This window comes from Poecilia reticulata, chromosome 1 (assembly GCF_904066995.2).
Source record: "Poecilia reticulata chromosome 1, P_reticulata-male-v2, whole genome shotgun sequence".
Taxonomy (NCBI): domain Eukaryota; kingdom Metazoa; phylum Chordata; class Actinopteri; order Cyprinodontiformes; family Poeciliidae; genus Poecilia; species Poecilia reticulata.
In genome coordinates this window covers 4,972,017-4,984,431 of record NC_088830.1, presented here as the reverse complement: position 1 = coordinate 4,984,431, position 12,415 = coordinate 4,972,017, and the positions used below count along the sequence as shown (strand labels likewise).

General features: G+C 41.4%; 1 protein-coding gene across 5 annotated transcripts in view; it reads right to left on the bottom strand.

Moving 5' to 3' along the window:
• Positions 1-12,415, bottom strand: part of lrba (LPS-responsive vesicle trafficking, beach and anchor containing) — a 232,396-nt gene that overhangs the window by 157,957 nt on the left and 62,024 nt on the right. For all 5 annotated transcript variants that reach the window (XM_081616331.1, XM_081616388.1, XM_081616359.1 and 2 more), the window contains exons 29-30: positions 11,832-12,165; positions 3,727-3,893 (exon numbers count right to left, since the gene is read on the bottom strand). In XM_081616331.1, the coding sequence (XP_081472457.1) occupies positions 3,727-3,893; positions 11,832-12,165 (501 nt within the window). The remainder of the gene's footprint in view (positions 1-3,726; positions 3,894-11,831; positions 12,166-12,415) is intronic.

Sequence of the window (12,415 nt, the reverse complement as noted above, 5' to 3'; positions counted from 1 at the left end):
GATAACTCTTCGGGACTGACGCGCGGTGTAGTGTGCGCTGGAATGCGAGTGTGAGCGGGGTGTGTGTAGGGGAGGTGTTAACCAGCGCCATGTGGACCTGGTGGGAGCATCCCTCTCCAGCTGAAGTGGCTCCTTAAAACAAATGAGCGTCTCCATTAGTCCTCCCACTGCCCCATTAAAACGTGCACTCAGAAGCATATTTACTGAGAAAGGCAGAGCGGCTCCCAGCACCTGATGCTCACTGCTGCATTTAGCATACTGCCGAAGCAGAAACGACTCCATAAAGTCTGTCTGTGGTTTAAAAAAAAAAAAAAAAGCTAAATTTACTTCAATCATTTCCTATTTATCGGAGCAAAAGAATAAAAATGGTGCTTTTCTGTAAGACTATCGAACAAGACTGAAGTTTTTCTGCATGTTTAAGAACATAATTATTGTTATAAATCTTCTTTGTCATGCTAGCAGGTTATGATGCTTCCGTTTATTCTCATATCTGAAATTAGGAATAAGTAAAAAAGATATGAAGAAAGTCAGCCTTCTATCTTCTAGGATTAAAGTATTAACATCTCAGCAAGATCTCAAGAAACTCATTAATGGGTTTATCTTTAATCGCATCGATTACTGCAACAGTGTCTTCACAGCTCTGTCTGAAAATAAATCAATCAATCCTCCAGCTGCAGCTGATCCAGAACGCTGCTGCCGACGTTCTGACTAAAACCAGGAAGATAGAACATCTCTCTTTTCTAAAGTCCTTCCACTGGCTCACTCCAGTTCAGAGAATAGACTTTATAATACAGGTTATTAATCGAGGAAAGGCTTAGCACCAAAATACATCATGGACGTGTGGCTGTATCAACCATATTGATGAAATCCCCAGGATGAACAGACCGTAAAATGATGGAGATTGTCAAAACGTTTTGCCTGAACCTTTGTCAATCCTGCACAGCAAATTCAAAAGTGTTAAATGTTTTGGTGTTAGCAGACTTTGTGCAAAAGCAGAGTTAATTTTACTCTATTAAAAGAGTCACATTCTGTTTATGTAACTCTGGGGTGTATATTATTAGTAGTTAAAATCCAGTGTTAAAAAAAAGTGTTTCCGTATCAAATCTAGAGGTTTTAAAATGGAATCAATAACTCTTTACTTCTTAACTCTGAACTCCACCAGCGGCTCTAACACTGAAGGAGCGACAGACAGAAGCCAAGTCATTTCAGGACTATTTACTTTCCACCTGTCTGAGTTATTTACTGCGCTTGGTAAGTTACTTTTTTTTTCTGAGATGGTTTATAACTATTATTTTGAGTTGGGCTGAACCTGTATGATAGACGTCACGTTCGCCAGACGGCTCGCTGTTAGCATATTTAGCTTAGCATGCCGAAAGTTAGCGGAGTGTAAGTGTTGGAAAAAATCGAGCCAGTGAACATTTAATCAAATTATTGGCTAACTTGAACAGGTCCGTAATAATCTGGAGTGTGTTTTTTCATGATGTTGAACATGAATATTGGTCAGATTTATCAACCTTTCTGATTGATTTTTTTCCTTTGAAAAACTGTTGAAAGCGTTATTCCCGCTGTTGTGTCTTTTTATATACGTTTTGCAGCATGTTTTAATCCTTTTATTGCCTTTTTGTACATTAGTACCAGTTTGGTTGAGGATGAATCGCCAGCCTAACCTCCCCCTACCGATCCCTCCATGGATTCTTCGAAGATTCAAGCTCCAAAAATGATTATGTAAGTGTTAAAACCCTACATTTCTGTAATTGAGGATTATTGTTAGAGTTGTAGTAAAATGTATTCCTTCGTTCCATTCCTCATTGTTATGTTTTTTGTTTGTTATGATCCAGAGACCGACACTGGCTGTCCTACTCAGAGACTGAAGACTGTCCGATGCAGTAGAGGAGCATGTTGGTGTCTCCGGCCAAACGTCACGAACAGCCCAACAACCTGAAGACAATCTGTTAGTGAGTGGACATCTCTCTGGTGGAGTGCAGAGAGGAACTGGATCTTATCAACAGAAACAGAAACTGGATAAGAAATGATGGATCTGAATATCAAGTTGGTCTGTTATGTATTGTAATATCCAGTAATCTACCTGTTAAAAGAAAATTTACTCCATCATATTACATGAACTACTTGCTTTACTCCACCTTGTACTTTGAACAATTTCATGCTTATTGTATTGAAGAAAATGTATTAAGCATACTGCAGTTTGTATTGCACAGCTGATATGTCAGACCATTTGATAAGCAATATGTGAATGAAAGCGGCATGTGAAACATGCACATTATTCCACGTTGTAATATGTTTTGTAATTATGGTGCACGTTTTGAAATAAATGCATTTGAGAAAATCCTTGCCTCTTTATTAAATGTTTATTTTAAAAATAATTTTTTAAAGTTCAAAATAATAAAATACCTATTTAATATTAATTACAAATAATTTTTATGAAGTTAAAAAAATACTCTGAGAGTCAATATTAAGATCTAACACTGAATTGGTGTTAGTAAGCGTTAAATTATTAACTCCAGCAGATTTGAGATTTGACACTTTATAAGAGTTAAGGTACTAACTCTCCAAAAAGAGTTAAATTAACACTTTCTGGTGTGGACCCATATAGACACTTTAAAAGTGTTGAAATCAAATCTGACAGAGTTAATTTGGGCCTACTGGATTTTCTGTGTGGGCTTCAAACCAGGTCAGTTTGGCTCGGGTGGTTCTGGTGCTGGGAGAGATCTTGGTCTTGGAATTGGGAGAACTGAGACCAGCAGCTATGTAGACAAAATCATCACAATAAAACCTTTGGGTTCACAATGACCGACCATTGATGAATCAACCAGCAGAGAGTCAAACTCTTCATTTCTGACTGGTTTTAATCCAGCACAACGAATGTTTCTGAATAACAATCAGCCATCTTTTAACTCCACAGATTGTGACTTGATGTTGGTCTGCTGTAAACTGGTCAGTGTGTGGAGACAGACTTTCACTGCCGTCTCTCTCAAACACAAACCGACTCATTCAAAATGAACATTAGCTTCAGACATCTGGAGAGCAGGCAGGAAGTGCTGACATTCCATGTCAGCCTATATAAAACATACACACTTCACGTTTCAGTATTTCTGCTATTTAACCAACACTTCATTGAAAAACAAAGCACTTCTCCCCCATTTGTGAAATCCCTGCGGTATGTGATGATTTGCGTTAATAATCTTCTATTAAACACCATTTCTTATGCATAGGACTGGAGGCCGTATGTCAAAATCACCTGATTGGATAAACAATAATAAATAAATAAATAAACAATAAATACTTCAAATCTCACTAAGTGTTTTTGGTTTAGTTTTTAGCAAAAATATCTTAGGACACTTAAAACAAAGACAAAACTAACAGGAAACGTTTGCAAGATAAAGGAGCTTGCTTCGCTCAAAATATGGAAAAGCTGTCTTGTTATAAATTAATTAATCTGCCAGTGAAACTAGTACTTTATCAATATTAAGGAATTATTGAAAAGATTCTATATTTTGTAAAAATATATATATTTTAAGTTAGTTTTGTCTTATTTCAATTTTAATGATATATTTGCACTAGAAACTGGATAAAAAAAAACTTGGTAATACTTTGTGTTTTTGCAGTGCAGGCAGTCTGAGAAGTCAAGTTTCTAAAAGAATGTCGACTTTCTCTCGTCAACTTGGACCAATCCTGACTGAAACACTTTCTACAGCTGGATGAACTTACAGTCTGCAGTGTCCACAGAGGGGACCTGGGAGGCGTCGCCCGAGGACACCACGGCCACGCCGTCCACTGGCGTCCCGGCGGACACTGAAGAAGCGGCGGAGGTCTGGGCGGCGGGAGACACTTGAGACGGGAACACGCCGGCTTTCTTTGGTGCGACGACGACGCTTCTGCAGAGAGAAAAAGACGTTTGTCATTCCTTTATTGTTGTCCTGGAAGAAGTGCTGAAAGGAAACGCTGAGCAGGACATGACAGAGGAAGAATTCAAACACTGATCCACAGTAAGACGGCTCGTTAATTTGTTCTTTTAAAAAGGAGATCAGACATCGTTCTTTTTTGACTCTCGATAAAAAAAAAAACACCTGGCGAAGTCTGAGGTACAGCTTACAAAGTACAAAAAAAACAGAATTATAAGCTGGAGAACCTTTATTACGCAACGTCACATTAAAGATCTGCTGTTGCTGTATCAACCTTCCGGACCTGTCAGGTTCTGGTTCTACTCTGCATCCAGAACCAGAACCAAACATGGAGAAGCAACATTCAGCTTCTATGCACCACAAATCTCTAACAAACGTCCAGAAAACTGCAAAACAGTTTATATGTTCTACACACTTAATATGTTCTACCGGGAATTTCAAGTGGCAGTTTTAGCTTCACCTGCTTCAAATTATGCCAGAACAAAAAGAATATATTCACTTAAGCACCATTTTCTATCCAATTATTAATCAGTAAATCCATTAAATAATCACCAGATCAGCCATACACACTATTAGAAGGATTTATTAGCTGCACATGCAAATAAATCCTTTTTGGTTTTTTTTATATTGTATAAAAAGGATTAAAAGGTAAAGTGGAAAAATCTACAAAATGGGACCATTTCTTTTTTTTATCCGATTAAGTGCTTAATCATCAGAATAATGTATAGATTAAATAGATTACTGAAATAATCGTTAGCTGCAGCTAATGACTGTAATTAACTTGATTACTTATTATGGATTTTTGCCTGAATATTTCAAATGAGCCACATTATAGACGAGGTTTTAGTGAAACTATCCAAAGTGCAGGTAGAGGGTGTGTTCCCACTACTAGTTTCACAACATTTGATCATTTTCAGGTTTACTGCATTGCAAAATCCCTTGCTGGTAGCAAACTGCAAAAATCAACACACACAAGCTTTAAATTGTACAAAATAATTTATAATAACTACCCACAAAAATAAGAAAAACAACTCTCTGCCAGAGATGAAATCTGTTTTATCTTGTAACAGTAATTCAGTCTCTTCAGATCGTGCCATAAAGACGAAAAAAGGAAGAAAAAAAAAGGAAATGTTTCTCAGAAGCGTGAGCGAGAGAAGAGTTTCATTCCCATCTGACGAGCAGAAGATGGGCGGAGAGCGGCGTTTAGATAAGCTGTCAGTTTGGAGCAGGACTCTTGACAGACCACTGGTCATATCAAAGGGAGTCTGATCCTGCTTATCAGTGCTGACACAGTGAAAGCAGGGTCTAATCACAGACTACTGCTAGCTCTCAGAAACACAACCCAACACAGGCTCACCGAGATACGCAAACGCTCCGATCTGACGCAGATCACACAGCAGAGAGCTGCCCTCCGCTCCTGGTGCACGTGTGCTAACTTCCACTCAGACGGCCAGTCTAATATTTTAATGGTCGGTTCCTGTAGTGCGGACAGAACCCTGGCTGCAGTATCAGAGCCTGGGCTCAGGCTGGGTTCAGGCGGATTAACTAACAGATTCAACTGAAAAAACACATTTGGGTTTCCATGCAGAGAGAAACCGAAATGGAACCGATGTTGCTATCCTTCAACACAGAAAGCTTGCTAAACCCAGGGTGGTACAGAGATTATTGACAGAACTTTAACACCTACTATGGTCCTGAAAAAGACAAATAAAAAAATATATTTAAAAGTTTTAGCACTACAGTGAAAGACTTTTGTATGATTGACTTCTGGTGTTGCACACCACACATTATCATTTGTCCACAAAGATATATGTGCTCACATTGGTCTCACTGCAAACTCAGGACGGTGGCACAAATATACCGTTGTAAGGCCAGAAAGTTGCTCTTATGATGTGCTAACATCCGCGCTAGCTAGCTTTTATTTTTGGAAGGTTTTATTTGAATTATTTGAGAATGGTCAGAGAGGAAAGTTGGTAACGAGAGAGGGAGAAGACATGCGACAACGGTCATGAGGCTGGGACTGGAACCTGCGACGGCCTCCTCACATGGCTACAGCTTGGCTAACGTTAACAGAGTCGGCGCCAGCAGGCTCCTCGTTGCCTCGGCTCCTTGGACTTTGGGGAAAAGGGAAACCTGCACCATTTTTTTTTATTCATTATTTATGACTTGTGGCTTTATTGGATGAAGTTGTTAGCTTTTGGACAGGAAGTGATATAAGAAAATAAGACACCTGACCTCAGACTCCCTTTGTGTTCATGCATAGGCCATAATAAGTCACCATTGCACCTTCAACTGTTTCACCAAAAATACAAGGATATATAACCCCTATATATTTAATACAACATATAGCTAATATACAACGCTTAGCCTGATGCCCACCAGGAAACCCCGTCCTGTATGAGTGGAGAAAGAAGTGACTGAGTGAACAGGATGGTGGTGTCAGGGCCGTGTTGCCATGAGACACCCCGGTTGTTAACGGTAGCTGAGGAAAAACGGGGAGATGGAGCGCCCCCTGTGTCTGGTGGTGTAGCGGTGCGCTGATGGCCCTGTTGTGTTCGGCCTTCTATCCGCGCCGTAGCAAAGGCCCAGTGAATTATTCAGCAGGTCATTAGCCACACTTATCACGAGAGAGCCGCCCCAGTCGATTAATCAGCCGTGAGCGGCTCCACTCAGCCCGCAAACAGAAGCCCAGAGCCAAACGTGTGTGTCCGCGCATGTGTGTGTGGCTGGGACTGAATTATTTAAAGCTCTCAGCACAGAGAGCATAACAGCAGTCAGCGCTCTGATTCCACTGATCTCTGTTGTTTTAGCTCTGGATGTGACTGAGAATAAATTGTCTTCGGAGCATGGAGGTAAACACTGTGTTCCACGTTTTACTGCAGACTGATGAAGGTTTTATCACGTCATCATTTCAAAACATTTCGAATGCAATTCTGTGCACATAACGGTAGAAAGGTTTTAAAATGACTGCACGCGCAAATAACCTGCATTTCAAATAACTCCACAACATCGAGCTGTGTTTGGAGAGAGCTTAACCTTGATGACACACAAAGAGGCTCATTGAGTTTGGAGAAGTCGAAATAAATGTTGCTTTTACTATTTTTATCTAAATCATGTTTTGTGATTTTTTTAGTGTCAGAGTAAAAAATATAATCAGTTTAACCACAATCAAGCTCTGTGATCAATATAATTAATCACTATGCTTCACTTTGTAAGCATGAAATGTAAAAACGATTATTTTTCGTTTAATTACAGAATAAAGTTGTGAGGACAAAGTCAATTTCAAGAGAATTGAAACATGAAGAAAAACAAAAAATTAAAATGAGTAATGTTGAGCATCTTGCTACATATGTGTGTAAACTCTTTACAAAATACTTCAACCTTAATAGAAATACTTAATTTTTTAATACATCAGCATCAACACATCAGTAGAAGGACTTTGAAACGATCATGTAAAAACTGCTCACGTCAGAATTTAACAACTATCAAAGCTTTGGCTTATTAAAAGAACTTTTTTCTTATAATTTTGAGACTTTTTCTGGTAAACAGACTATTTTTTTTTTCAGCTAATATTATGACTAAGTTCTTGTAAGTCAACAAATATTCTTGTAGCTTGGCCCTAACAATTCATACAAATCACGGAAGGGATGACTGAAATAAAAGCCACTTTTTTAACCTGTGGTGTAAAAACCCAAATAGTGAAACTCAGCCCCACCGATTCCTCACATAAAATGTTCACCATGTTCACTAATCCTTTAACATTTTCACCGGCAGAACGGCTCATCTTCACATCAGCTATAGCGCGCTGTTATCAGGAATGCAAACAACTGCGCCATGTATATGCTAGCGTCTAACACTCGCACGTTCCGCTGAACCGTCCCAGTCTAGATCCCAGACATGTACAATGACATTGTTTAGTTCTGGATAGTGTCAGCAAATATTTGCAGACTGGCTGTCATAACAGGGGCAAAGCTGAGAAATGCACAGAGAAACGCAGCAGGTCTGCAGCAGTAAATAAATCAGGTGGGATACTTCACCCTCTGACCCGGGGAGCGGTTTTTATCTGCTACATCCCGGCTTTTTTCCCATCCGCTGCGCCCATAAATCGGGCCCTCTGGGCAAGCTGAAAGTTGCCATGTTTTGACAGGAGATGTCGGTGTAGAATGTCAGCTGGTGTCGGTGGGAGAGCTGGAGCTGAGTGGGAGATGCCGAGCGGTAATAGAATGATTACCGCCGTGTGATAAAACGCCGGGGCGTGGGCTCGGGCGCGGCAAACGCTCTACGGTACGTGTTGGGAGAAATGGTGATTTGAACCGTTTTTTTTTTTTTATTAAAGGTTTGGTCAGACTGTAACGATGCGCACCTCTTTTCAGAAATCTTTAGATTTGATATCTGCAGTTGTACGATTTGTAGTCGTCTGTGCGACGCTCTCAGCCAGGTTATTCTAGGAAACAAGATTAAATAAAGATTGTAAAACAAACGAGGAATTCCAGTGTGAAAGGCTTCCATCTGGCTTCAGAGTTTTCCAGAAAATATTTGAGTTCTGATGATGTGAGGCAAATGGGAGACTCGGAAATCTGAGTTTAAGACAGACATGAACTGTAGAGAAAAAATTAAGTCTTACAGTAAGTAGGCAACCAAAAATAGCTTCAATACCGTCTTGGGTTAAAAAGTAAAATCATTTGTTGTTGAAGATGAATGGAATTGAGGTAAAGCAGTTGCTCATTTAAACGAAGAACATTTGATTGGAAACATCCAGACTCTTCACACCCTCTCCATCAAACCCTGGAACTCATTCAGAAACTGATCTGAACTTGTGTCCAGTCACTCCAGCAGGCACCAACTTTGTTATTCTGTTAAAAACTATCTCAAAGTCAAAGCAGTTTGTAGGGTGATTTTCACACAGTTTTATCAAGATTTGATACTTTTTTTTGTCTGTCCTTTTCCTCTCAACTCCAGATGTTTTTGGAGACAAAACCCTCCAACCCTACGACTCTCTGCAGCCGCTTTCACAGAGGATGACTTGAAGGAATCAATTCTAATCTACTTATAGTCTGATTTATGGAAATGAGCTCCTGGGACTCAAGCAGAATATCGTCTGGCAGAAGATCAGTCAGAGCTCTTGGTCTGGTGATGGGTCAAAACGGATCAGAACGGTCAAATAGGGGGTTAGCATTTGTAACGTAGACACTTTGTGGACATTTAGGATAAATTAGCCAAGCAAACTGGAACCACTCGCCACCACAAGTGCTGATAAAGTGGCAGTACTATGTATTTTATATTTTATAGCACAGTCAATGTAACACGGTACCAGGGATGTTACCTTAAGTTGTTATAAACATGCAGTATATATCAATAATTACTTAAAACAAATGTAACTTTACAAATTAGTGCTTTGAAATTGGGCCTCTGTCTCTTTAAAACTCTTCCTGAAATTCCGAGTACAGGAAGTCATCACGACATGCCTCCTCTGTTCACCCTTTAGCAACATTTTACCAGTGCTGCACTGGGAAGAAGCTGAATGGTTGCCATGGGAGATTAAAGGATTCCTCAAACATGCATTAAAGAATCAAAGCAAAACTCCAGGTATGGTTTTGATGAGAGAATAATAATATAACAGGATGCAAGAGTCCATTTTACGTGATCCTGTCCTTTAAAAAAAAAAAAAAAATCAAGAATTCTTGATATGAAACCCTAAAATCGTGATGTTTTTCAGCCTTATTGTCCAGTCCTAATCTCAAACTAAAAAACGTGAAGTGAAAGCATTCGCTGAATTCTCATAATCCTCTCATCCACTAGTCGCTCCACTAGCATATTCCAACCATAAAGCACATCAAGTCGTCAATATAAACATCTCAGTGACAATCATCTCTGTGATGACAGGCTTTTAAATGAAAACTATTAACTATTGCCGAGTATCAGGTTACCGTTTTAGACTTTCCGCACTGCAACACACACTACGGTCAACCGTGACTGTTCAGTGATGAAATATCTCTTTCAGACAGGAAGCTTTCATCTTTTCCCCGAGCAGCAGCAGCAGCAGCAGCGGTAATGTTTGGTCTCTGCGTGAGGAGGCTCCTGTAGACGCGGGCCGAGCTGTTAGCCTACGCTCTCCAGCCGTCCCTCTCTCTCCCTCTCTCTACCGAGGAGCTCAGCGGACAGGAGCCAGTCTAATCCCCCTGATATGAGGAGCGCCCTGAGACCTGACAAAGCATTCCTCAGATAAAGGCCCGCCGTCGCAGGAGATGCCCTGGAATTCCCACAGTCGGAGGCCAGCCGACTGACTGAAAAGTAGAAAGGTTTCCCTCGGAACATGGGGGCTTTGACTTGACACTTGTCCCCCCCGACCCCTCCCCAATGCGTTCCCAGATCTGTTTTCTTCGTCTTTCCCCCCTGAAAACCCGCTCCCTGCCGTATGCAAGACGTCTGAGAATCAATGCTCCAAATGCAAACCAGACCGATAGCCATCCTCTCTCACCTGGGTTTGTCTGCGACTTCAGCACCCCGCCGTCTTTGAAGCCCAACCGTCTCCCCTTCACCCCCAAACTCAGAGGTAAAGCAATGATACCTGCACCACTGTTGCCAAGACCGTTTATGATTTAATGAGTCACGAGTTGCGTTTTTTGGGTTTGTTTTTGAACATGAAGTTGCTTTTTTGGGCTCGACTGTCTTTCTCATAAGGTAATCTCCCAGCTCTCCAAAAGAAGACGACGACAAGAAGTAGGAGGATGATGGTTTGTTTTTGTTTTTTTTCAGACAATATTCAGCTGGCTCCACCAGAGCTCTCACAGCATCACAGTTCATAGAGTTGAGTCTCATTCCAGCGTGTTGAATCCAAAGCTCTTCTGTAAAATGGCCGACTACAATTTCCCCAAAACGCTGCATATGTAGCCGCTCCCAAGTAAAAGCAGCTTGTTGCTCCAATGCCTGAATAAGATGCAGACCTCTCTTCTGATTGGCTGATAGATGATGAGCGCGAGTGCCGTGGCAGAGTTATGAATATATTCAGCCATGATGTTTACATCCATCGCTGCCGTGATTTTAATGACTTATCACTTGTTTATGTGCGTAAACAAGCTTATTCACGTGTGATTTTAATTTTATTTCTCATTTAATGGAAACACTGTCATTGTGAAATTGTGTTTTGTTTTTTTACATTACAAATATTTATGAACACTTGTAATGCAAATGCAGTTGGTGACAAAAAAATGGCAAGCAGGTAAAAGCAGCTTTATTAAAAAATGGATGTTAAAATAGAAAAATGGATATTTAATTTCACCTAAATCAATTTTTTTATTTATTTTTACTATAAATATACAAGTTTGCACTGTTTACAAGTGACCTGTGTTTTACACAATGTGGTGGGTTGCCAGCTGGGCTTTTTTGGGCTTGTTTTCTTAGAGCTAGTTGCTTGTTTCTCATGATCTGGCAACACAGCCTTCTACCGCTAAGAAAAGGGGGAAACGGAGTGAGGCGAGCAGCAAACAGCTTCCGTCTCCAGTCTCATCCTCACAGAGAGGACTCCTGTCTTCCTGCAGGCAGGTTCTTTGTAGAGCATTTTTCTCTGCATGACGAGCCGCTCTGACAGACGGCAGAAAACCAAACTCGGTGCTTCAGAGCGCTTTTTCAAGATCCACCAAGGCCTCCTCTGAGGACCGCGAGCCGAGACGTCTTCAAGGTCTGACTTTCAAAAGTCCCCTGTAGCTATGTGAGGACACACATCATCAGACTGTGGACTGGAAATCTGGAGGATCACAAAACTTTATACCATATGGGTTTCAATAACTGTCAAAACTGTTAGCTCCCGACAATTCTCCCGATTTATTCCACAGACACACAAAGACGCAGCGCAGACAAGCTTGAGCGATTGGCATGGAGTCGTGTCCAAAGCAGCGTTTTCAACTTCCTCACCTATCGAATGAACGAAACTGGAGCGATGATCGCCGGTCCAAGTCAGTCACAGGTCCCAGGAAGGACAGGGGCAGCAGACTGGGGTCCACCATGATGTCTTCAGCCGGCGCGCTCACCAGGCTGCGGAGGATGTCCTTCACGTTCTTGGACTTGGAGTCGGCGGAGGGCGCGCCGCGGACCTCGGAGGACAGAGTGGACAGGGCTTCTGAGATGGCGTCCGGGCCGCCGGAGGAAGACAGGTCAGCTTCGCTGGCCACAGCCGACGTGTGGTCATCGCCGATGCCCGAGTCGTAGCGTCTCAGAGAGACGCCGTTCTCCACCTCAGCGCCGATGTCTGGAGCGAGAGAGAGAGAGAGAAAGAGAGAGAGACAGGGTTTTGTTCACAATTGTGATTTTTTTACATGGTGACTCATACTGCTAATTAATCCCGACCCCAGAGAGGCTTCTGTGTGGACGGTTTATGACCCCAAAGCGACCAGCATGGACAGAAGAGGAGCACAGACTTCACACAGAGCCAGACCGTTTACAAAGTAATAATGGACACCGGCATTTATGGAGGGTTTTAAAACTTATTCAGCACCATC